General features: G+C 39.9%; 2 protein-coding genes across 4 annotated transcripts; one reads left to right on the top strand and one right to left on the bottom strand.

The window, feature by feature from the left end:
- Positions 1–14,497: 14,497 nt before the first annotated feature.
- Positions 14,498–17,309, top strand: LOC146582002 (insulin-like). The gene is made up of 3 exons (XM_085289653.1): positions 14,498–14,805; positions 16,028–16,230; positions 16,905–17,309. The coding sequence occupies exons 2-3, from the start codon at positions 16,041–16,043 to the stop codon at positions 17,048–17,050; spliced, it is 336 nt and encodes a 111-aa protein (XP_085145779.1). The 5' UTR covers positions 14,498–14,805; positions 16,028–16,040; the 3' UTR covers positions 17,051–17,309.
- Positions 17,310–17,629: 320 nt separating this feature from the next.
- hmmr (hyaluronan-mediated motility receptor (RHAMM)) lies at positions 17,630–24,797 on the bottom strand. Of its 3 annotated transcripts, XM_085289631.1 has the most exons (20): positions 24,504–24,786; positions 24,149–24,247; positions 23,968–24,059; positions 23,783–23,860; positions 23,444–23,632; positions 23,258–23,344; positions 23,063–23,174; positions 22,916–22,981; positions 22,691–22,764; positions 22,507–22,574; positions 22,068–22,426; positions 21,830–21,978; positions 21,490–21,704; positions 20,264–20,380; positions 19,959–20,138; positions 19,134–19,859; positions 18,972–19,044; positions 18,211–18,387; positions 17,918–18,080; positions 17,630–17,783 (listed from the first exon to the last, which is right to left on the bottom strand). In XM_085289631.1, exons 1-20 carry the CDS (start codon positions 24,547–24,549, stop codon positions 17,764–17,766), a joined length of 3,090 nt encoding a protein of 1,029 aa, XP_085145757.1. In that variant the 5' UTR covers positions 24,550–24,786; the 3' UTR covers positions 17,630–17,763. The 3 variants fall into 3 exon arrangements, with proteins under 3 accessions (XP_085145757.1, XP_085145765.1, XP_085145747.1); XM_085289639.1 differs by lacking the exon at positions 19,959–20,138 and having other exon boundaries at positions 24,504–24,784; XM_085289621.1 differs by lacking the exon at positions 17,630–17,783 and having other exon boundaries at positions 17,865–18,080; positions 24,504–24,797.
- Between the last annotated feature and the right edge of the window lie 1,486 nt (positions 24,798–26,283).

The following is a 26,283-nucleotide window of genomic DNA, read 5'->3' on the forward strand; positions in this document are numbered from 1 at the left end:
TGCTTTTGTCCTTCACTTTTGAAGGACACACTACACATTAAGCATGTGTGCGTGTATCTGTTTGTGTTTTACTTATAGGTCTTTGGGAATCACCTTGTTGGTGCAAAAATACTATTTTGTGCCTGTCAAACTGTGTTATCTTTGGCACTTTTTGTAGATTAAGCTCAAGAGATGGGAACAAATAAAGCTGTTTGGACAGCACATGGGTTCATTCCTTGAGTTAGGTGCCTATGAAGTGTTACCTACCAGTGTTAGAAAAAACGAAGAACTGTATAATAGCAAGGCTGTGCTGCATTAAGGGATCTGACTCACAGTTAAAAAGCACTGTATATGTAGGACAACCTAGGCCAGCCACTATTCTAATGCCAGAAGTAGAGTCATGGGTAAGATTTAAAGAACATCTCATACACAGCACCTATTTCTGGATATCTTAACAACAACCACCCGTAATCACAAAGCTAAAAATCCAGTAAAACTCGTTTCTTATATGAACACAGAAGAAAGTATTGGTTGGCACATAGCAACCACTCTGGTTCTTAAAAGAAAAAAGAGGAGATATTCATTCAGAGATAAGCCTCTGCTTCTTTCTACTGCCTGTCTGAGTCAGTCAAAATAATGGCTAGAGCTGAGTCATTTCCCACAAGCTGAACATGCCTGCTGTGACACATTGAATGTAAGGCAATGCATCTGAAGAACAGAACCAAAGGTAAGTAAATATCTCTTCACTGGGATTTTAAAAAGGGGTAAAAAGACTTGAAGAGACGAATGATGCTTCCCAACATAAATATGTAGTCGTGAATAAGTAATAAGGGTTCACAAAAAGGAGACAAGCAGAGAAAGACAAATAAGAAGAGAGGGAAAAGGTGAAGTGCAGCAGGATGACAGTGACATATGAGAGGCAGAGCTGACAGAGTGCTCAGTAATGGCAGTTTATCAGCATCTGGTCAGCGGGGTCACTTCAGCTCCTGGGCTCCAATTCTCATCTGTCTCCATTGCTCTCCTCCTGCATCTTCTCACTCTGCTTCCCCCTCCTTCCACGCTTCCTCCCTCACTTCCTCTGTCTTAAACTGACAGTTCTGACAGAAAACCAAAATGTGCAAGCAGTTTTTTCCCTTTCATACACCCACATATACAACCCAGACTGTAAGTTTTTGCACAGTTTCACATTCTGTTGTTCAGAGTCTGTCTCAGTACATTCAGTCCTAAATAAAACACAAAACTGCATTAAAGTGCCAAGTATGGTATGCAGTCAATGGAACTGGATCCCTAAACTATATCAGTTTCCTTTTCTCCATTTATGAAAGTTAATGTATCTTTCCTTCTCTGTATCTAAAGTTATGGGGCTTAATTGTGTTTTGGAACCTGACATTTAACTGACAAATTGCAAAACAAAAACAGTTACATCTTAAGAAATACCAGCCAGATTGCAAAACCCCTGAGCAGGAACGTGCCAGTGCTTTAACCTGCAGGATAAAATTGACATATACTCTGTCTACTTACTTTTGAACAATTGCAGTCAGGTCTACATGAGTAAAAAGGTCTTTATTTCACACACAGTATTTCAATATTGATGCAAGCTTACTAAATTAAAGCTGTGACTTGGCACTTTAATGCAATATCCATTATTTCATTTCAAAATGAATGTACAATTGAAGGCGTTAGTGGACTGGTTGGGACTTAACACACAGCAAGCACAGTGTCCACAAAGGCATATCCACACACCAATTAAGACAAAGAAATACCACTAACAATCTAATAATAGTTGTCAATAACCTCAGCAATAGATTAAGCAAGGACTTTATTGCTTTTGCATTAACATATTTAAAATGCCAGCCGCCTTGTGTGAGTCCAGTGGATTTATGCTGACATCCCCAGTCGGATTAAATGTGATGTTTCAGGGTAAAATACAGCCTTGGTGAAAGGAAGAGGAGAACGTCAGGGGAGGCCAGGCTCACACTGCATGTGTACGACATCTTAATTGCATCAATGATTATCCCTCCACATTTACGCTTTCCCTACTCATATTTATAGTTGTGTCCAATTTTCATTATGCTCTTCATTATGGAGCATAAATAACCTGCGTAAATGTGCCGGCACACTACGACACACCCTATAACATTGCCAAGTGATATCCATCTTGTCCCCCAGTGATCCAACATTACCTGGCTGAATTATGTCTATTAGCTGCATGTAGCCCCTCCCACTCCATCAAGACAGCAGTCTGCAGATGACAGCATTAACTTTTAAGGCTTTATAGCATCTTCTTTACCCAACACATACCATTAATCCGCTTAATGGCCACCATGACCCCTTTCATCGTGTTTCATAAAATAAAAATATGAATAAAGCCCATTACAGTCTCTATTGTGGAGAGTTTCAGCAATAAATCATAGTGGTTCTATTAGAAGGATTGCTTCTGTGGCAAGTCAGGTTGCCATATTAAATCATCAGTGCTGTTTGCGTTATTATTTTTGCATGTTATAATGCCTAAATCGGAAAAGTGTAACTTTCTATTTAAATCTCTTTCCGGCCTTCAGTTGTTAGTCTGAGGACTAATACTGTATTTAGTGTTTTTTACCTCTCTCAACTTTCAGATTTTTTGCTTGCATAAGAAACCTTTTTCTTTACATCCAATGAAGCAAAAGATGTTAAATCTGAATTACACTGAAATTTTAATCATGTAAAAAAAAAAATAAAAAAAAAAACATGTTATGTGATATTTTTTTTACTACAAACTTTTGGCAAATTTCTGAATCTTCCATTAAATTTTGGATCAAATTAGGAAATTTTAAAAGCTGCTTTAATTAATTTTTTTTTACATAACAATACATGTAATGACTATGTCCTTATCAAAGAATACTTCCCAGTTCATCATTTTAAATCCATATATAACTACAGTGCATAACGCATTCATTAGACCACCACCCACTGTAAGCTGCACTAAATTAGCACGAGTAATTACCAGAATCTATTTCTGAATCAGTTTCTCTAATGGTTAATCCATCAGTATGTTTACGCTCTTTAACTGAAATTATTTTTAATGCTAAAGTACATTATTTCTGATATTTAGAAACAAATCATAAAGGACTTTAAAATTACACTTATTACACTTCTGACTTCTCAGGGAAGTCCAGTGTGCTGGCTCAAACTCTAGGTATAAATATGTGGACTGCGTCACTCCATGTGAAATGTAGAGAACTCAGTGAAAAGGAAAGAGTCTGCAATAAAGCACTTTGTGATGATGGATGATCTTTGAGACAATCTGGGCAAGACTAAAAGTGTTCTCACAGTGTGGTCATGCTTTGGAGTCAATTGCTGAGACTGGTACTTATAAAAAGTGCCAAGGAAGAGGCAGAATATGAAAGCTGATCACAAACACTGAGCTGTAGATAACTGGAAGACGGTACTCTGGGCAGACAAGTACAGATTTCAACTCTTCAGTCAGCAATATTGTGTTATGTCCACAGAAAAGCTGGAGAATGTTAGATGGATTGCAAAGACAGTGAAAAAGGGGCAAGATTCCATTATGGTATAGTTATTATAGAAGCAGCATGGACACATTAGTGAAGAAGAAGGTCTACTACAACATCTTGGATCCACCAAAACTTGGAATCCCTCTTGAACCACCCATCCGACCCCTCCATCCATCCATCCATCTTCTTCCACTTATCCGGGGCCGGGTCAGCCTTAGTAGAGAAGCCCAAGTGGCTAGGGACCTCTCTAGCCACCTTTTCTGGGGGAACACCGAAGCATTCACAGGGCAACAAAGATATGTAATTTCTCCAGCTTGTCCTGGGTCTGCCCGGGGTCTCCGTCCAGTGGGATATGCCCAGAACACCTCACCCAGGAGGTGCATGGACAAGTAGCGGCCCTACTCGGAGCCCTTCATGAACTCCTCACCCTATCTCAAAGGAAGCGGCCAGCTATCCTCTTGCACTGAAACCGCTCTGACCAAAGTGTTCAATGACATATGTCTGAATACAGACAGTGGAAAAATGTCAGTCTTAGTTTTACTGGATCTCAGTGCAGCATTTGATACAGTTGACCACAACATATTACTCAAACGACTGGAGAACTGGACAGGTCTTTCAGGAACTGTACTAAACTGGTTCAAAACATACGTAGAAAACAGGAAATACTTTGTATCAATAGGTAACTTCACATCTGAGCAGACAAGTATCACATGTGGAGTTCCCCAAGGTTCCATCTTGGGACCCATTCTGTTTAACATCTACATGCTCCCACTGGCACAGATTATAAACAACAACAAAATAAACTATCACAGCTATGCAGATGAATCACAAATATATATCACAATGTCACCAGGAGACCGAGGCCCTGTACAGGCTCTTGGTAAATGCATTGAGGAAATCAATGACTGGTTGTGCCACAATTTTCTCCAGCTAAACAAAAACAAAACTGAGGTAATAGTCTTTGGCGCCAAAGAAAAACGATTACAGGTCACCAGAGAACTTCAATCTATACATCTAAAAACCACAAACCAGGCGAGAAATTTGGGTGTAGTGATGGATGCAGACCTAAACTTAGAAAAACACATTAAGACAATAACAAAGTCAGCTTACTATCACCTCAAGAATATATCAAGGATAAAAGATCTGATGTCTCAACAGGACCTGGAAAAACTAGTCCATGCATTCATCTTTAGTAGGCTTGATTACTGTAACAGCATCTTTACAGGTCTACCTAAAAAATCAGTCAGACAACTACAGCTCATTCAGAACTCTGCTGCTCGAGTCCTCACTAAGACCAAAAAAGTGGACCACATCAGTCCAGCTCTGAGGTCCTTACACTGGCTGCCTGTCCGTCAGAGGATAGACTTTAAAGTTCTGATGCTGGCCTATAAAGCTCTGAATGGTTTAGGACCAAAATACATCAATGACCTCCTGACCCAGTATGAACCATCCAGATCCCTCAGGTCATCTGGATCCGGTCTTTTATCAGTTCCCAGAGTCAGAACCAGACACGGAGAAGCTGCATTCAGCTTTTATGCTCCTTATATCTGGAACAAACTCCCAGAAAGCCTCAGATCAGCTGAAACACTCAGTTTATTTAAATCCAGGTTGAAGACTCACCTGTTCTCAGCTGCATTTGAATAAAGCACCAAATCCACACTTTAAGCTTAAATTTCAAAACTTACATTTAACTACTGATTTTATCTACTGTTCTGATTTTATCTGTTTTGATTTTATATACTGTTGTTTGTTTGTTTGTTTGTTTGTTTGTTTGTTTGTTTGTTTGCTTGATTTAATCAATTTTAAATCATGCTTTTTATTTGTTCTTGTTTCTAATGTCTCTGTAAAGCACTTTGAATCACCTTGTTGTTGAATTGTGCTATACAAATAAACTTGCCTTGCCTTGCCTTGCCTTGCCTTGCTTTGCCTTGCCTTGCCTTGCCTTGCCTTGAGGAAGCTCCTTTCCGTCACTTGTATCTGCAATCTTGTTCTTTCTTCACTTCACCCTTTTCAGCTGCGAACCATGGCCTCAGACTTGGAGGTGCTGATTCTCATTCCTGTCACTTCCCACTCACCTGCAAACCGCTCCAGTACAAACTGGAGGCCATCGTTTAATGAAGCCAACTGAACCACATCATTTGCGAAAAGCAGACATGAGATTCTGAGACTACCGAAGTGCAAGCCTCTACCACTTGGCTACACCTAGAAACTCTGTCCATAAAAACTATGAACATTCTGAAGTAAAACTGATTAATTGTGGGTTTAACAAGACAATGACCCCAAGCAAATTTCAACGCGGTGCAGAGACTGTTTGACCGAGAAAAGGGAATGTGGAGTACTAGAACTGATAGACTGGCCATGTCTGGGCTTAAATCAAAGTGATTTGGGATTTAGTGAAATCAAAGGCACAAGAATTTAATTCCAATCAGCTCTCTGGGAACAGCTAGAAGAGCATTAGTTATGCAGCCTAACTTTATATTTCAGTGGTGGTTTACGTGCTACAGAGAATACTGTGAAAAACTGTTGCTTTCCCCGTGGTGCACCTGAATGAAAGTTCCCTCTATAAATGCATTACCTCAAGTAACTGCCCCCTACAATCCAAATGTCTAAAAGTACAAACAAAAGGAGTAGATGTCTCTCCACCCACTTACTGTTAAAATAACAACTCTGACAAAAATAACAAGTAGTGAACATGTAGGTGGGTTGTTGTTTTTTTTGGGTTTTTTTGCTGTTCACTCACAAAGACTTTCAGAAGTGTTTCTGGAACTCTCTTTACTTTTACTAGACAATCTTGGCTGCTTTAAAGAAGTGCAGAGTGGGGGCCCTAAGGTTCAGTAATTGGTTTTTGATCTTGTCAATCACACAGAGGGAATTCTCTGATAGTGTATGTAACATTGCATTGTTGAATTATTTCTACAAAGTAGCACATTTCTTTGAAGTTAACCAATCAGTTTACAGACCTGTCGCTAGCTAATTACGCAGCCATCAATCATCCATTATCTTCTGCTTATCCAAAATTGTCTTCCAGTGGCAGTAGGCTAAGCAGGGCACTCCAGATGTCCTCCTCCCCAGCAGCAATTTCCAGCTGCTCCTGGAAGAAGCCCAAGGCATGCCCAAACCAGATAAGATATATAATCTCTCCAGTAGCTTCTGGAGATACCCGGAGGTCTCTTCCAAGTTGGACTTGCCTGGTAAACCTCCATAGGGAAGCGCCCAGGAGGCATCTTATCCAGATGCCCGAAACGCCTCAACTGGCTCCTTTCAACACAAAGGAGCAGCAGGTCTACTCCCAGCTCTCTCCAGATGTCACCCTATCTCTGTGGAAGAAAGTCATCTCAGCCACTTTGCAATCGAGGCTACAACACCCACATCACTGCTGACACCTCACCAACGAAGCAAGTTACTTAATTAGCTCATATATTACACCATGTATTTATGTTCACCCAATAAAAAGCTGCAATTAAAGAACCATACATTTTAGGCGATAGAGGACCTTAAAAAACAAAACAGAAAAACGGGCCTGCTATATCATTGGTTTTTTGTTATTTTACACCGGTTTTTATCTTTTAATCACATAGCCACAAAATGTGTTTAAAATTACATCAATAAAAAATAAAGTGTCAGCATTTAAGGTGTTCTGTGAAGTTTTTCTGTAGATAAAAGCTGTTTTGATTGTGTGTAGCACTCAGTGCATTTCTTTCCTCGTGAAACATTTCCAAAGCTAATTTCTCTTAAAGTTGAATCCCACTTTTTTTTCTTTATCACTTTGCTCTTTGGCTTGGTTTTCACATTACTGTGCAGCTGCTGTGCAATAGTGTGAAACCACTTGGTGTACTTTTCATCAGAATTCCACTGTATATTTATGTGCATGCATAAGACAAAAAAAGAAACACAAAGTAAATATTTGAGACTAAAACTGCTCTACAGCTCAACTGGAGATCAAACACTCTTTGAAGATCTTTCTGTTTGCATGTTTTTGGTTTTGGTTCTTGTTTTTGTAAATGTAACAATAGGTAAAATGATCATTTCATTTTCGCACTGGCTGAAAAGTTCTGCTTCTTGAAATTCGTACAATTAACTCTTGGTTTAATCACCAGAGACCCTTCAAATGTAGCGCTGAGTTAAAAAGGAAGCCCTTTAACCTCATCCAAAGGCATAACTGCCAGACTCTATTAGCAATGTCTATATTTTATTATATTTGCGGTCCAGCATGCAGAATCTGCATTCAGAACGGCTCACATCTCGAGGCAACCATCTTCTGAGCCAGGGCAAAGGCCAAGAAAGGTGATCATGCTTGTGCGTGTGTGTATAGTGGAAATATTGAGTGGATGAGAAACTAAGGTCCAGATAGTGTTGAATTTATGAGCAACCCCTGCCTGGATAAAATTAAGTATGCTTGTGTGCTTTCAACAAAACTAAAAACAGAGTCTTCTGCTTCACCTTTCTCCATTCCCACCCTGCCTTCTGTTTCTTGAAATTCTTCTTTGTGGAGACCTCTGCTTCCACTTCAAAGAATTATCTGTTTTCTTTCTTCTTCTTTAACCCTGGCTTTAAGAAGGGGAAAAAAAACAACTTCCATTAATGAGTAACAACCCTTGTGATTGAGCGTCACATATAATTTGTTGTTTGGGTAATACAAACCAGTTTGTGGTAGGACACAGTAATGATAAATGGAATTATCCTTAACAAAAACGCTATCACTGGCGGTGGTACAAAGGCCTTTCAGTAAATTCTCAATTTGAGGATCTAACACTGCCCTTGAATTGTTTAGGCACAACTGGGACTGGTGGAGGAATTAATTTCAGATATTACCAAACAGCAGGGTACACAGCTCCCAGGGCACCGCAGACAAAATCTTTCATCCCTGTTAAAAAAAAAAATTGAATGGGGATTTAAGGAGAACACAGATAATTCAATCTTTATCAGCGGCAAGCCACAATGAAATGTTAAGTTTCCATGGGATCCTCTTACCTCAAAGGAGGACTCCGGAATGAAAGTACAACACATCTGAAGCATCTCCCTCCTGCTCTTGAGCAAAAGAGTAAAACACATGCACAGACACACACACACACACACATTCTCTCTGAGACACAAACACAGAACATAAAAGGTTCTCATCAACATATCAAAGCTCGTACTTCCTGTTCAACATGCTATATGCGAACCCAGTGGATGCCAACGAGTCAACGTAGCTACACATCATTTTATATATATATAATATATATGTGTGTGTTGCACTGACAGCTCCTGCAAAAGCGGACAGTAACAGATCGAGATAACTCTCAAGTGTCAGATATACATGCACATACACACAAACGTGGACATGTTTGGCATTCTGCTATGTAAGCAACCACCTCTCTATCTCTTTCTCCCTCTCTTTCTTCCTATCTCTCTCAGCCACATATGTGAGAGAAGGTTTTAAAGGAAGAGATAGAGAAAGGAGTGAAACGAACAACTCTGGCTTAGTAATGTCAACTCAAACTCCACGAGATACCCAATAACGGCACATAGATACTCTTGCAGAAAAGCTCCACTCCAGCATTAAAGTTGTCAACACATACTAATCCACCAGTTTGGAGACTGTTACAATGGGTCAATATGCAATTTGAGGCAGGTTGACAGAGAACATTGGATTGATTGATTTTGACCTTTTCCTTGACAGTACCTGCTGTACACATTCTCTACAAAATAATGAAAAGTGTTGAAATCCTTATATCTTTAGCTTTTGCCTCTTTTCTTCTCCCAAATAAGCGCCTGTTGTTAATCCCACTCATACGTCTGGCTGGAGGTCTGCTCTCTCTGCTTTATCTTTAAGAGCAGGGGGAGACAGACTCAGGGGGGTGATACCAACCGTATCGATTTGTGCAAACGTGCAGACACACATACACACTCTTAAACATTTTTTTAGAATCTGTGCACAACATGGCTATAATCAAAAAGCTATTCCTCCATCTAGTCTACTCCGCATAGTGATATTACTCTCAGCTACATACTAGTTCTAAACTTGGTCATTGTAAAGATTCAACAGACTCCAATGAATTTTAGTTAAAATGTGGTTAAAAGTGGAGTCCCACATGATGGACTCTACTGACTTTTGTTGATCTTTTTACTTCAAACTTGTGGCTTTGCTTCAAAACAACTCTCAAAACAGCTGTTTAATGGAACACCATGAAATCTGATGCAGACTTTTATGTTTGATCCTGACAGACGTTCTGTGAAGGCTTTATGGGATCGCTAAGCTAAAGGGTAGCACAAACAAGAGGAGCCACCTTACAGGATGTTCCCTGTCTTTTTGATATTGGTTGTAATGACACTAGATAATGGGCATTATATGGGGCTAATCAGCAAGCTAAACTGCAAAAGACAGACATATGCTAATGTCACTAGCCTCACACTAACATGGCCGTAAACATAAGACAGATGCGACCTCAAAACTGGTTCCGAATGCTGTAAGCACCAAAAACATAGAAACTGCACCCCGCCAATCCCTAGCTGAAGTGACCCCCCTGTTTTGTTGAGAAATGTGAGAGATCAAACACATTTCAAGCTGATGCTACCTCTTATTGGGGCATTGAAGGGTATAATACCCGTTTGGGAGGGTCACAATTCAAAAAGTCACAACATCCTTTTCCCTTCAGATTGGATGAGGGGAGAAAAAATCCCTTCAGAGAAGAAGCAGAAGCTCCCATATCAATCCATCAAACCAAAAAGTAGTAAAATGGCACTCCTAAATGAAATTCTCTTGTCTTGCGCTGAGCTCAACTTGAAAAGGCCAGTCACATGAGGGTTTAAATAGATATCTATTTTCTGGGCTGAAAATCAAACTGGCCATCATTCTGTCCTGCATCACCTATCTCTTGGGGGCTTGTCACATTTATAACATGTAGCCATTTTCTCAGCTGTCAAACCATGCTCTTACCAAGCTCGGTCCCCCAACCCATGCTGTCAGCTCCTAAATCTAATCAACTCAAACGTCTGTGTGCGCACAAGTATAGTTTTTGAGAAATGTCTTTGGAATTGGAAGGGGATTCATTTCTTTTTTAAATTTTTTAATATTCCGTGTGAGTGTGTGCACTTAAATGTGTGTAATATAAGGATCTGGACAAAGGTGGCATAGCAAAGTAGGTCATGACAGAGGTTAGTACTGCATTAGCAACTGTCACCGGCACGACATGAGAGTTCAGACACCAGGGCAGCCCTCACCCTCTCACTCACAGTATAGACACACACACACACACACTCTAACCAAGGATTTTTGAAACTCTGTGGCGTTCTGTCATGGATCTGAGCCAGCAGGCCGTGACACACATGGAGGGCAGTGTCTGGAACAGGAGGACGTGTCCAGTCTGTCTTTTGTGTGTCTGCACACACATGCATGACACAGTGTTTGGATATGACGGGGGCTTTTGACCTGCCAGAATCCAAACTCTTTGCCCTTGCCAAAATTTTTTTTTTTGGACACTTATTTGATGTTTTCCTTATTTGGCCTGGAGTCGTTTTAAATAGAAGTTGCTCAATATTCAAAGATTTGCTCCATTAAAGCACAGATGAATCCTCGCGAAAGGCTTTGCATCAGTATCTGCTTCTCAGGGTTGACTTATGGAAATCTCTCTCATTACTTCTGCCTTATATGGTTCAAAATCTCACATAAAAATATAATGATCCGAGCTGTTTCTGTTGTCTGCTGTGTCAGTCAACGATTTTTTAATGTTCTAAGTCTCTTCAGTTTCCATCCTCAGAAAGTCTGGGATAATTATGGGAGTAAAAAGGCTCCCTATCAGAGCAGATTAACAACATCTCACTAGCCTGAACTCCTCACTCCCTTTTATCTCCTCAAACACAGTAGAAGAGAAGAGGAGTTACGTAATTCCCACCTTAGGGACCCAGCCGACTTTCCACCCAACTTTTGTCTGTTTCTGCATGTCTAGGGCATCTGCTAGTTCTAAGCTGTTTGATGTGCATGTTTGAAGCAGCCATGCGATCGGGGAGGAAAGGATGTGTCTGTTGTTCGCAGCTCTTGCCGCTTTGCTCTGATCCCTCAAGGAACGAGTTTCAAAGCATGGCAAAGTTGGACCTTTCCTGGTTCTGCATTTAACACCTTCTCGATTCGCAGAGCTAAGGTGCTTACCCACTGTTTAAGGATTCCTCAAAAGACCCTCCCTTGTCATTTAGTTATAACGTCTCTTTTGTCAAAATCTGTTTCAAATTATTTCTGAGGTCCCTAAAAGCCATGTTAGCACACAGAGCCCTTAATGTGAGGTTATTTTACTGATTAAAAGAATATTAGATCATGTCAGCCATGAAAAAACAATTAATTACATATTCAAAATGGTAAAAACCGACAAGATTTTTTCTGTCTACTCATTAGAAACAGCTTTCATTCCCCTTGTGGAAAATAAATGAACAACAAGTTGAACTTTGGGTTAATTAGTCTCTGGCAGTTGGTGAAAAACATGTAGAAGAATTTCAAGGCTGTAGCTGTCTTGCTTGTTTCTATTAAAACAAGTATAGGCCATATGAATCAGCGGTCAAATGTGAGCATAACCTGTGTTTGTGCAGTGTAAATTAAATTATAACATTTCTACCGCGCAAACAGTTCTTAATCTTGCTTTTCCCTTGTTTGACAGTACAATAGCTAATAAGAGATCATTCCTGTTTTTATAATTTCCTTAAGGAGCTCCCGCTCCTTCTGCTATTCATAAGGGAAAAGCAGCACAGAACTCCTTTAAATAAAAATAACCAAAGCAAAAACGAAATCTTTGATTGAACACGTGTGCTTTCAGGATAAAAACTAATTACCAGCATCAGATTTACCTAACATGAATCAATTAGATATACACAGAGAAGAAATACTAAGACTTATGGATGCTCTCTTGAGTGGAATGAGAAATCACTGCACATTAAATAACATGATTAAGCATCTTTTGCAGGATTGATCTATGGAGAAACATTAATAGAGGACAAATTCTGCTTCGGTTGTCACTGTTGTATTTGTTGTGTTTGTGTATGCTTTTGGACTATAGCATTAATAACATAAGCATAAATGCCCATGGCCCATTAGAGCTGGAAACATAGTCTATAAATCTGTCTTTGGAACTGAAAAAGAATAGTTACAAAAGGCTTAAATAAGTAACAATGTTACAAAGAAAAATTGTACAGATATTGCTGTTAAGAATATTTATTTATTTTAACAAGACAAGACGTGAATGAAACAGTGTCGGAAGTGCTACCAGGTATCTTTTATTCATAAATCCCATTTTACATTGTACATTTAGGCACTTTGTTCCTAGCAGCCTATCACAAAAATACATAAATTGTTCCCATTTCTTTAAAATAAAAAAGGTATCGCGTAAAGCAGGCAAAGTGATTCCTAAAACTCGGCAATGCCAACACTCTCAGTCATGGATTGGCTGCCCCAGAACCTGGACATCAACATAATTGAAGCAGTGTGGGTTCCTCTTGACAGAAAACGGAACAAAAGACAGCCAACATCCAAAGAAGAGCTTTGAATGTCCTTCAAGAAGCCTGGAGAACTATTCCCAAAGACTAATTAAAGAAATTATAATGTTTCCCTAAGAGTGTTCCGGCTGTGTTGAAGAATAAGGGTGGTCATACTAAATATTGACTCAATTTTTTTGTATAACCTCCTTTTCTATTTAAAAGTGTTAGATAAAAATATGAAACTACATTGTTGAAGAATGGGAGACCCCATTTTTAGATTCCTCCATTTCCAGATGCTTGTTAAAGTCCCCCACTGCTTACGCAATTGTTTCGTCAAGTTCAAAAAACACACGAAGCTTTGAAGCTGGCAGATTCCTCGGCTGCACAGAATAATTTCTGAAGGTTAATGCTCAAATAATGCTAATTCTTGAATAGAATCGGAAAACTGTATTTTAAATGTTAGGTTAACTGCAAGATAAGTAATGTAATAAAAAAAAAGAAAAGATTTACATTTCACATCGCACATAGAAGAGTTCATATGATAGCAGAAAAGCTATAAAAGAATGTAACTACCATGAATTGTAAATTGTAAATAGATTAACAGAACTAATGATGAATATATTTACTGGTTGCATGCAGTGAATGGTCAACATTTTACATTATGAGAATTATTTGTCTTTTTATGGGTCCAAGCAGTAAAGCTGTAGTAACACAAATGTAATTTGTTCATTTTGTGTTATCATTATTATTCTTCAATAAAAGCGCAACAACACTGCAAAGACCTGGAAAGATAAAAGTTTGTGACATTGTGCCAAATTCCCTCCTCAACCTAGAAACCGTAACCATAGCAGGTACTATAATAACCAGGTTCATGCTTTTAGCAGTCATCTTATTAACATCTGCATCTCTTTGCAAGTTTTTCTAGTGTCCTTTTAAAAATACATTTTCTGAGTCCACATCATCTACAGCATTTGCTGAGTGTAAGTTGTTTAAGAAAATGTCAGCAAGCTATTAATCCACATGTCCACAACATCTAGAAATGTGACTACATTTCTAATTCATAATTAGTTTCAAAAAATAAATTTGTACAAAATTTGATAGGAGTATTTTATCATTTAGAGTATATATATATATATTATTATAAATGTCATACATTTATATTTGTAGTCAGTGTATATACACATGTATATGCATATATATATATATATATATATATATATATATATATATATATATATATATATATATATATATACACATAGAATTCAGTCATTTTTAGTTTTTAAGAGATTTCTATATTATTTGTGCGTGTGTGTGTCTTTTGCATTGTGATATGGGGATAAAGGCACGAATATAATACAATATAACTTTTTTCTCGACTAAATAAAAACGCCCATGTGAACTTGCATATGTACATCTGTAACTTGGACTTGAATGACGCAAACATTATTCACATGAGTCCTATGTGACAGTACCTAAAAACACCAGCAGTGGTCACTGGCAAACTTGGAAGTCCATGGCGCTTGTGATCAGAACATGGCATATGGTGTTTGTCAGTCATCCTGTTACCAGAGCAAGTCAGGACAACACACAGCAGGGGTTGAGTTGGGCATCGCTGGATGTCTGCCTTCTCAACTACATCCCGTTATTGCAGGTCCACACTCCGTTAAATGACGTAGTGCGACTGAAGAGCAGATCAGCATGCTTAGATCAGGGTTTTAATGAGAGGACCTTAGGGTTTTCCGCTGAGGCTGACAAAAGCCAGGTGGAGAGTTATTAAGGGGCAAAGGTAGCCAAGTAGAGATGTTCTCTACCAGTATAGCCCTATATGCCTAGGCCCTTTTCATCTTTAACCACCAGCTGCTCTGCTGCACTCAGGCCTCAAACACAGGTAAGGAAGTTTCTCTGTATTCCCTCAAGATTTTCACTGTTAAAATTTATGTGTATAATAACCAGGATGAAAATAAAGTGTGGGCAGAATCTATAATTCAACCCATCTACTGTGCCAAGGAGCCTGGCACAAGGCCGAGAGGGATAGAGGAGTGGCGGACCCGATAGAGTGTTCTGCCAATGCTGTAATGTCTGGCACAGGTGCATTGTTAAAGACACTGTTAAAATGATTTATTTTCAATCCAATAATCTGCAGTACATTATATGATGTCCACAAAAGGTCTATATAGTTTCTAAATGACTGCTAAATATGTTTTTCACCTTGAAACAGAAGCTGAACTTCAAACGTGCAAGAATATGCATCACAAATAGGATTTAACTAATATCACTTCTGTAATACTGGACAAATCATCTCCACTCTTGAGCACTGTAACTGCTAAGCTGGACAGCAAGGTGTGGGCTGACCTTGAGGATACACTGACAGTATCCACATTGGTGATTCTGGGGCATATTCTTTCTAGCTTTGATGGGGCCATCATAAAATCTGGCTCAACTGGGGATAAAAGTAAAGCAAACGGACTGAGAACAAAATCAATTTTCAATCTACTTCAACAGAGGCTGTGCAGAAATAACATTAGGCTCAACTTTGGGTGACTGAAATCTAAAAAAAACTAAAAAGGAAAAAAATATATACCTATGAAACTTAGAACATTACAAAAATATTACATTTTTGGGGATGATTTTCTATTTAGAAAAAGATTATCACTATATGTTGCATTAGCCTTGTGAAAAACAGAGTGAAGACCAAGTGCGTCATCAAGATGTAACATTTCAAATGATCCTCTTTTCTCAAACACTGAAAATTTGGAGAATACGACAACTCTTCCACAGATCTTGTTTTTCAAATGGCATTTCCATCAAAGAATGCAGTATTAGCTTTTCCCCCCCTCTCCCTCCTTTCTAAATTTTGAGTTGGGGTATTGCCACGTGCCTCATCTTTGCAGCTATTAGGTAGAATCTCACAAGAAGTTATTAACAGAAAATGCCAGGAAAAGTCATCATTCGGCATCACTTCATGCTCTTTCACTCCTCCAAACCTTCAGGCATTATGTATTAATAACTGAATTCACTTTTACACTTTTCTTTGAAACCCAACACAATAAAAATCTGAATAGCTTTCAAATGTTTGTGTATGAAGTCCTCTTTTTTGTCCTTTGTTCAAGCGGTCTCCCTCGTATGGCCAGGGTATCATGGGCAGTGTCCATGCTGTTACTGCTGATGCTCTGCTCTCCAGGGGGGTCTTCGGTCCCCCTCAAGCATCTGTGTGGTTCCCACCTGGTGGACGCCCTCTACTTTGTGTGTGGAGAAAGGGGCTTTTTCTACAATCCGAGCCGGACCCACAAGCGTGATGTGGAACATCTGCTCGGTAAGACCACCGTTCTGCTTCTCTTTTTTTTTGACTTGTGTAAAATAAGCTCTAATTGTCCCCTTGATGGTGGGAGTTCAGAAAGGAACAGCATGACATCACCCCAAGACCCCAGTGGTGCTTTGTGTGTCTAGTCTCTGAACACAGTGTTCAAAGTTCAGACTCAGTCTAATGAAAATGCCAAATTGGATGCTAGCTGGAAGAAAAATGTTTAGGGACAACATGCTGAAAACTTTACAGAACTATATCAATGTATTGAGTCATCATTAGTGTGCAAAGCCTAACTCCAGGCTCCTCTGAGTTCAGTGGTGTAGCCAGGCTTGTGGTTTGTAGCTTTCAACATCTATGCTGTGACAAAACCAGTTGATCAAAATTGTGAAATCGCTAAATTATTCATTATGTTATTTCTAGAAACTTTTTTGGATCTTCCGCATCAAACGCTCTATTGATGTTTCGACGTTAACATTAGGGGTGTAAGCTATGATATGCCTCCGTTAGCGCTCCATCATATCTCCTACAGACTAACAAGACTAAATGGATTGGGGAGATCAGATTAACTAGCCATTAAGTCTCCATTAAAGTGTGAACAGTAAATGGTATTTTGCGGAACTGGAGATTTGCACAGCAGCATCAGGACTTAACACAGGGCTGTGGAAACTTTCTCCACTTCAAAGGGTTCCTGTCTAAAAGGGCCAGACAGGACCAGCGACTGTGGAGGGCTTTGTCGGGCCGCGACGAGCCCAAAGTGAAGAGAGGGATCGTGGAACAGTGCTGCCACAAGCCGTGCAGCATTTACCACCTGGAGGGCTACTGCGACTGACTCGCCACTTCAGGAGCACCACTCATAGCCTGTAAAAAGGTCCCGAAGTCAATTTCTGGCCTGATACTTGCTGGCTATGTCTTATCAACTGAAGGAAATAAAGCTTCCTGACCCATAACCCAAGGCTCTTCTCTGCAAAGATGTGAATTTGTGTTTTTTTTGTCGCTCATATATAGTGCAGCTGAAACATGGGCTGTGGTAGCCTTTTGCTGTACTCCAACCTGTGGCTGCAGTCCTAGAGTGCTCTCTTCTGGCTAAGGATAGACATGGCCAAAATGATCCAAATGAGAGAAAAGAAAAAAGCTCCTTATAAAGCATTTCTACACCTAGCATGTGAATAGGTCTCAAGAACGATTGGGCACAAGAAGAGTATTAAAATTTGTCTTTATTTACAGAATAAGACAGAGCTTTTCCCCATGAGATAATTACTACAACCCTAAGATTAATGAAAAAGATTAAAATTCAGTTAGCAAAATGCACCTTGGATTTTTAGCCAGTTATACTTTTGATCTCCAATTGTTAGCATCTAAGACTTTATTCCATCTTTTACCTCATTAAGTTTAAACAGTTTTTGTTAAAAAAAAAAAAAAAAAAAAAAATCCAAACAAAATGTACACACTAAAACAAAAGGCTGTAAAACCTCAGTTTACACTCTCATAACCCACAGATACTAGATCTCAGAAAAGTCTCTTGGCAGCACTGCTAGCAGAGTCCTAAAGCCCATAATGGTTTCCTAACAAAACAAACAGAGAATCAGAGTTTTAAAAACACTTTAGGAGTTACATAAAAATGAGACTCATCCACAAAAAAAATGTCATAGTTCATCTCATCATTCCTTCAAGGTTCTGGCCAGATGAACGTGCTTACCGTCTTTAAGCGGCTCAGACGTTTCAGTTTGCCTGTTCTCCTTATCTTGTTGGAAAGCTTTGCTGGGGTCAAACCTGCGGCGAGGCGCACCGGGGAGCTTTGACTTCACTTGCTCCAGATCAGTCTTTAGCCAGCTCACCTGAGAGCGAAGCTTAGACACCTCCTACACACACACGAAAAAAAAGGGAAAATAAATAAATAAAAAGAAGGTGGGGAGGGTGTAGTGTAGAGGCATGTTAGCTTGAAATGATGTCTGCGTTTTGGAAGGCAGGCAATTCTGCATCACGTTTTACCTGTTTCAGAGAGATGTTCTCATCCTTCAGCTTCACCACGTGTTTGATCTTCTGCTTCTGGTTCTGGTGTCCCAAGAGGCGAGCGTAAGCGTCAGCCAGTTTGTTTAATTCCTCCTGGTTTGCCCCGTTCTCATTAAGTAGTGCATTTCGCTCTGCTGCAAAGGCATTGAGCTGTTCCTGCAGACACACATTAATTAGTTTTCACTATTATTCTGATAACTGTGTGTTCACAGAAATGTTATGACATCAACATTCATTTTGATTTGACCACTTGATGAATACACATCTCCACTCTTCAAATCTTCAGGGAAAAAAAAAAAAAAGTCTTGCCTTTTAGTTGCTTAAAAGCACTTCAATCGGTAAGACTAGAAAAGTACTGTGCAAGTACTGCTCCATTCACTTCTAAAAACCTCCACCAACTGTGTCTGTGAGCCATTTGATGCTGGGTGAATAGAGTAAATTGGGATTATTAGAACTCTGGAGCTCCAAAGAGAGTGTGTAGAAGTACTGAAGCTGTTAATTGAGCTGAAGACAACTAAAAGACAGCCTGAACAGCAGAGGTGGGTGAGAAATATCTGCGGGTTCATATGTGGCAGTTTTATTTTGCTGGTAAGATAAACATAAAATGCATGCACCCTGTCAACTAAACCAATTAAACAAGGAGGGGTTTTGCTGTTATTAATCTAAAAATACTAATTAGTCCAACTTTAATGAAAACGTGTGTGGGTTTCTATGAGTTGTCATAAAAATAAATCACAGACCTGGAAGGGCTTGACTTTGGCAAACAGCTCCTCATATTGTTTCTTCCAGTGCTCGGTCTCTGAACTTGAAGAACTTAAAAGAAAGTATATGATGAGTTAAAAAATGCACAAATTGTAACAGCAAAAACCTCCGGAGGACACACAAAGATCAACCTCTCTCACCTCTTCTCTTGTGCTTCAGTTATTTGTCTTTGCAGTTCCTGCCGCTGCTCCTCCAACTCCCACTGCAGCGTAACCTTCTCCTGAGTCAGTACTTTTACCTGCTCTCTTATAGCTCGTCCGTCTTGTCGCACCTCATCCAACACGAGCTGCAGAGCTTGTGTTTTCTCTTCTGCGAGGCCTAATTGGGCCCGGAAGCTCTCGGTTTCTTGTTCAACCTCATCCAGGTGAGACTGAAGCAGATTTCTGGCCTGCTCGGCCGTGCTAAGTTGATTTTCAAGATCCACCTTAGATTGGTCTCTGAGCTCTACCTGAGACAGTAGACCTTTCCTTTCCTCCTTTAATCTCTCGAGCTCAGTCTGTAGTATGATCACCTCTGACCTTAGCTGCTGGTGGTCTTTCCTTTCAACCTCACATGCTTCCTTCTCCTCCTGAAGGGCGATCTGAATTTTAACCTTCTCCTCTCTTTCTTGTTTGAGCTGTGTCGTCATTTCCTCCTTTTCCCCACTGATTTCCTCCAGCAGTTTCTGGGCTTTTTCCCTCTCTTTTTGGAACTGAGCTACACTCTGACCTCTCTCTTCCCCCAGTTGTCCCAGTGCGTCTTCTTTCTCCTTTTTCTGCAGCTGTACCTCCTGCTGTAGCTGACTGATCTGAACAGCGTGGCTCGCCTCCGCGGCCTTCATCTCATCATCTTTTTGTGCAAGGCAAGCCTGCACCTCCAGCAACATTCTACAAAGTCAAAGAGAAAGGTAGAAAAGTGACAACTTTAGCAAAGGTAGAAATTTTGTTTTAAAAAAAAAAAATAAAAAAAATTTTTTTTTAGGATACCTCAAAATCTGCTCGCTGGCTTTCACTCCAGCTAACTGTATCGCCTGCTGCTCTTTTAACCATTCCCTGACTCTCTTGATCTCCTCCTCCTTCTGTTGAAACCCTGTGAGGATCACCTCCTTAATTTCAAGTTCTAGCTCTCTCTGCCTTTCCTTTGCTTCCTTTAAAGCCTCTCTGGTACTGAAAATTAAAACGAGCATCCCGTGAAGCCCACGCTCTGGCAGAAATCCACATTTAAAGCAAGCACAAATCAAACTGGCTTTTCAAGAGACACATCCAAGAACTACAGACGCTTGAGCGCTCACCTTTCCAGCTCCGTGACAGTTTCTGCCATCTTGCTCAGGGACTTTGTGTGCGCCTCTTCAAGCACTCTCACAGCAGCTAAATGCTCCTCTTTCACAGCTGCCATGTCATTGCTTTTACTTAAAAAAAATAAATAAATAATAATAATAATAATAATAATAAGACACATTGTCAGTTTACGTTCCTAAAACACCCAATTCACTATAACAATTGACAGAAGTATCAAAAAATATACAAAATCAAATAGCAGTGGTCACATAATGCATCAAGTAACACTGCATTTAGAAAAACAGATGAGACAGTTTTTCAAACTTTTTCTTCCTCAACTTCCTAAAAACATTAATAAATTACTGCATCTTTGGGTTTGGATTTTTTTTAAAAACACATAAATAAATAAATAATAATATTGGAAGATATAGTGGAATAACTGTGCTCGCAACAACAGCAGGGGTTGTTGCGAGCACACATCTACGGTCTACGTAACGAGGTGATCTGGGGTGAATACTTCAACTTTCATAAACTATTCGCTTCATGTTGCCTTGTGAAAACCCGGCCACTGGGATTTCCTCCTGATGCCACTGACTATCACAACTGGAGGAAGAGCTTACTGATGCTATTTGAAGAAAACTGGAGCTCTATGGTTTAACTTCACTTTTATGTAGTGTTAACGGAGTGAACTTGTACAAATGTAAGTGGAATAATAGGACTTTCTGTTTTCTCATGAAACTGCTCCCTTAATTTCATTCCAATTACCTTGTCGGCTGCAGCGAATATTCTCGTGTTGCCAAACTTTTATTTGTGTTTGGTGCGAACAAACCATAAGAGAATTAGTCTATGGTATGGAATAACCTTGAGTCGTAATAAAATCTTCGCTTGCAGCCCTAGCTACAAGGTGCACATCATCAATATTAAAGTGACGTGGCCCTCCAAACCTCTTACATTTACCAGACTCTCAAAAAGAGAAAAGAAAGAAAACATGGTCACCAAGTGCCCTCCTTTCTTTATACACCAAGGATGAAGTCAGTACATTTGGAAACTTTAAATTGGTCTAAAACAGAGACAGTGACCCACTGACTCCGTCATGCTTGTGATGGACTGATGCACAGCAATTATTTTCTCCCCGCTTTATTTACAGTGCATGCCAGGACATGCTGCCAGTCTAGTGGGTCAAAAATAGTAACACATGGGCAGTGACACCCATCAGTTTGCTTGCCCTTTGGTTGCTCACCTCTCCAAAAGTGCTTCTGTATCACTCAGCTGTCTCTCCAGCTGCCTTTGGAGGGTCTCCCGACTCTCTGTCATTTCCTGATTATTCTGCTCCTGTTCTTCCATAAGGGCAAGCTCTCCCAGGACCTCCTCCATCTCTTCCTTTAGCTGTCTGAACCGATTCTCAGAATCCTCTTGCACCTGCTCCACTAGCACAGATAGGGAGTCCACTAATGACTGCAGGGAGAGGTGAAAAGACAAAAAAAAAGAAACAATAAGTTACAGCTTAAAAGTTATTGCACTGAGTTTTGGTTAACAAAAAACAACAGCAAACCCAACAGACAAGAAAAAGTTTGTCTCACCCTTTCCTTTGCCAGTTCCTCAGTAAGCTTGGCATGTTCTTCCTGGAGCTCAGTGCATCTCTTTGTCTCCTCTTTTTTAGCCTCCTTTAGCAAGCCCAGCTCCTTCTTCAACTCTTCCACCCTCCTTAGTCCCTCCTCCTGAGTCTTGCCTAAGATATATAAAAACAAGAACTTCACAAACCTGGAATTATTTTCTGTACCTTGAATAGCCAAAGCCACTGGCTCAGGATGAACATACTTCTCTCTTCCTCGGAAAACAGACACCTCTGTTCAAGATGCGCCACTCGCTCATCCAGCTCCTTCTCCGTTCTCCGGAGCACCTCCCTCAGTCTAGAAAGCTCTGCTTCCTGCTGGCCTACTGTCACTTGAGATTCTTGAACATCTTGGTTGGCTAACTTTATTTGTTCCTCCATGGCACTCATAGAAGACTTCAGCTCCTGCTCTTGTTCCTCCAACTTCTTTTCCATTTCCCATAAAGCATCCTTTGTTGACTGCAGCTCTTGCTGGAGTTTGCGTACCACCTCCTCTTTTTGCCGCAGCGCATCTTGAGTGGTTTCAAGCTCAGAAACACACCGCTCTAGTTCGGACTCCAGCTGCCTGTGGAAAAATGACAAATGAACATATAAGACACGCAGGAAGGATAAATTTAATTAGATATACATTAAGCGTTTGCTCACTTTAGTTTCTCCACTTGGGAACCAGCAACAGTGTTCTGTGTCTTCTCTTGAATCTTCAAGCGGAGCTCCTATGGCCACAAAGATGGATTAAACATGACTTTCACAATTTATGAATAAAAGATGGGGGAAGACAAATTAATAAATACATATTTGCAGCATGTGGTAATGTAAATCTAGTTTATACCTGGTTTTCATCATTGGTTGCATCCAGGTATCCCTGCACTACACGGATCTCCTCCCTGAGCTCCCGTATCACAGCTGGCAGAGAATGCAACCATTAAAAAGAAACACAGTAAAGGTGATGCTACTTGCTTACTAATGTTATTCCCAAGTCAAAGATGGTGAAAATGTTCATTTGCCTTCCAGTTCAACTCAACAGACTTTGTGAAAAATCCAAAAGAAAACTCACCATGTAATCGAGCATTTTCGTTTTCCAGATCTTCATTCTGACTTTTTGTCACCTGATGGAGGTCCTCTAGAGAAAGATAGCATCCCTAATTAGTTCACCTACACATTCTGCATATGTAATAGATAGATATATAGTCTTAAATCTTACCCAAGTCTTTATTCCTGTCCTTTAAAGCTGCGAGTGTAGCCCTTGCAGCTTGTAGGTCAGTTTCTAAAACTTTTATTTGGCCTTCAGTGTTAATCTGAAGTACACTAAATTCCTGAATAAAAAAAAAAAAAGACAATTTATTACTGCACATGGGTTAATATTAAGGTAGGATTTAACAAACTGAATGAATCATACCTGGTTTTTCACATCCAAAGTGTTCCTAGCTTCCATCAACTCCATGGTAAGGGAATTGATTCTCTTTTTTGTTGTATCAGCAGACACCTTGAAAAAAAATAAAAAATAAAAAACACCCACCATTCAAGTCCAAACACACTCATGACGGTATTTCTAAATACAAGTAGAGCCTAGATATCAGCATACCTTGTTTTTTAGGAACTCGTTGACTTTCTTGAGTTCAGCTCGCTGTCTCTCAAGTGTGGTAACACTGGCAGTGAGCCCGGTCCTTTCCCTGATTGCAGCCAACAGCTTGGCCTCTACCTTCTTTAGCTCTTCTTCCAGGGCGAGTACCCGACGATCCTGCTCCCCACGCTGTTGCACCAGGGACCGGATCTGGGAAGAATCAAAGCTCAAACTATCTTTCTGGTACAGGCACCAACAGGATGAACAGCAGCTTGAACACTTACTGGTGCACCAGTTCCACAGTAATAACTAAGGACACAAGCTACTGATTACAGAGGACTATCAATCTTTGAGGTGTACCTCCTTCTCCAGTAGTTTCTGCTGCTTCCTCTCCGCAGTCATGCCATTCCTGTCTTTCTTTGCACTTGACCCTTCAGGCTAGTTTTTGACAAGGGAAAGACAAAGGAAACAAATATTGTATATCTCAAGCAACTCTATGATCAGCAGGCTCTGCAGAGTGGCGTTAACAATAACATTAAACTCACAAGGACATCAAGCGACAGAGTCCTGCGGACAGGAGAAACTAAGGCATTTCTGGAAGGCGATGGTGGTGGCGGCAGCATAGCAGCTCCATCAGCTGAAGACACAAAAGAAAAACAGTGGTACTAACGTTGTGTTACCAGTTACACCATTTCCTGTAGCATTACATGTAGCAGAGCCACTCACCCGCTTTAGGAGGTTTGAATCGATCAGATTTGTCAAAGGATGCCACTCCTCTCAGGTCCCCAGGTTTAACCTCATAGGACCCCGGAGGAGGGGCGCAACCTTCGAACAACAAGAAGACGTTAGCTGTAATGTCGATCACCGCAATCAACAGTGGTATCATAAACACCATCAGGCCTTTGTTATGTAAACAAATAACCACCCGTGGCTATGTTTTATTAATTTATATACGTTAAACAAGAAACCCCGCTAACCAAATGTGCCTTAACGCTTGCTTAGCTTTAGCCAGCGAACATAAGCCATTTAACGTTAAGTGGTTGAATTTGGCAGCATGCTACAGCCGTTAGCTTTTACTTACCTACGTGTTCGTTGAATCTCCTCAAAGGAGCTCGTGAAAAAGACATTTTATCCCACTGTATGTGACTAACTTTGAATTTCTAGAAGTGTCGCAAAGGCTGTAGTGCAACTCTCACTGACAAGCAACGCTTCGCCACTGAAATTTCAAAATAACGTCATGCGTAGATTTATCTGCCCGTAGCCAATAGGAATCCAGTCCCCATGACGCAGTTCCGGATATCGCGAGCGTCTTCTTTTCACAACAAATTCAAATAGCCCTCAAGTTTACTTAGAAAGTGTAGTTTCGGATTTTGTTTAAATCCGTAACTGTAGAAATTATATATTTTACTTATTTTATACACCCATTGATGTACACCTGTACAGACTTAACATACTCGTTTTCGATTTGATTTGTTTTTTGGGGGAGGGGCTTCCCCAGGTCTTTTTAAATGGCTTACCATGGACGCTTTCTCCCATTGAAAAATAAAATACCATCCATAGCTCGATTTTTTTAAATAACTAAAAATCCAAAAATAATTAAAAACAGTTTAATTGGCATAAATTGCTAAGTAAAATAATTCTGTTTAATAGAATAGCAAAAGTCTACAAAGTCCAGTTTGGTCTTTGGTCGCTAACCCAGTTAATTTTTAAATACAATGCATTCAGAAAGCATTCCAACCTTTGTTATATTGCAGTTTATCTCAAAATGATTTTTTCCCTTTAATATGTACAGATGTGCTCCACAGTGAGACAAAATTTTTTTTAAATGCTTGGTATCTATTTTTACTATAGTTCTGCAATATGATAATAGTATTAGGCAAGGCAAGGCAAGTTTATTTGTATAGCACAATTCAACAACAAGGTGATTCAAAGTGCTTTACAGAGACATTAGAAACAAGAACAAATAAAAAGCATGATTTAAAATTGATTAAAACAAGCAAATAAACTAACTAACTAATTAACAAACAAACAACAAACAACAGTATATAAAATCAAAACAGATAAAATCAGAACAGTAGATAAAATCAGTAGTTAAATGTAAGTTTTGAAATTTAAGCTTAAAGTGTGGATTTGGTGCTTTATTCAAATGCAGCTGAGAACAGGTGAGTCTTCAACCTGGATTTAAATAAACTGAGTGTTTCAGCTGATCTGAGGCTTTCTGGGAGTTTGTTCCAGATATAAGGAGCATAAAAGCTGAATGCAGCTTCTCCGTGTCTGGTTCTGACTCTGGGAACTGATAAAAGACCGGATCCAGATGACCTGAGGGATCTGGATGGTTCATACTGGGTCAGGAGGTCATTGATGTATTTTGGTCCTAAACCATTCAGAGCTTTATAGGCCAGCATCAGAACTTTAAAGTCTATCCTCTGACGGACAGGCAGCCAGTGTAAGGACCTCAGAGCTGGACTGATGTGGTCCACTTTTTTGGTCTTAGTGAGGACTCGAGCAGCAGAGTTCTGAATGAGCTGTAGTTGTCTGACTGATTTTTTAGGTAGACCTGTAAAGATGCTGTTACAGTAATCAAGCCTACTAAAGATGAATGCATGGACTAGTTTTTCCAGGTCCTGTTGAGACATCAGATCTTTTATCCTTGATATATTCTTGAGGTGATAGTAAGCTGACTTTGTTATTGTCTTAATGTGTTTTTCTAAGTTTAGGTCTGCATCCATCACTACACCCAAATTTCTCGCCTGGTTTGTGGTTTTTAGATGTATAGATTGAAGTTCTCTGGTGACCTGTAATCGTTTTTCTTTGGCGCCAAAGACTATTACCTCAGTTTTGTTTTTGTTTAGCTGGAGAAA

This window comes from Mchenga conophoros, linkage group LG2, assembly GCF_057382185.1.
Source record: "Mchenga conophoros isolate Kocher_MC1m ecotype Shallow Benthic linkage group LG2, M_conophoros_male_GT1.1, whole genome shotgun sequence".
Classification (NCBI taxonomy): Eukaryota; Metazoa; Chordata; class Actinopteri; order Cichliformes; family Cichlidae; genus Mchenga; species Mchenga conophoros.

Coding starts and splice junctions, on each gene's coding strand:
- LOC146582002 (XM_085289653.1), top strand. CDS start 16,041: ATGGCCAGGGTATCATGGGCAGTGTCCATGCTGTTACTGCTGATGCTC. Junction 16,231..16,904: donor TGATGTGGAACATCTGCTCG/GTAAGACCACCG, acceptor TCCACTTCAAAG/GGTTCCTGTCTAAAAGGGCC.
- hmmr (XM_085289621.1), bottom strand. CDS start 24,549: ATGTCTTTTTCACGAGCTCCTTTGAGGAGATTCAACGAACACGTAG. Junction 24,248..24,503: donor GAGATTCAACGAACACGTAG/GTAAGTAAAAGC, acceptor TGTTGTTCGAAG/GTTGCGCCCCTCCTCCGGGG. Junction 23,633..23,782: donor AGAAACTACTGGAGAAGGAG/GTACACCTCAAA, acceptor GATTCTTCCCAG/ATCCGGTCCCTGGTGCAACA.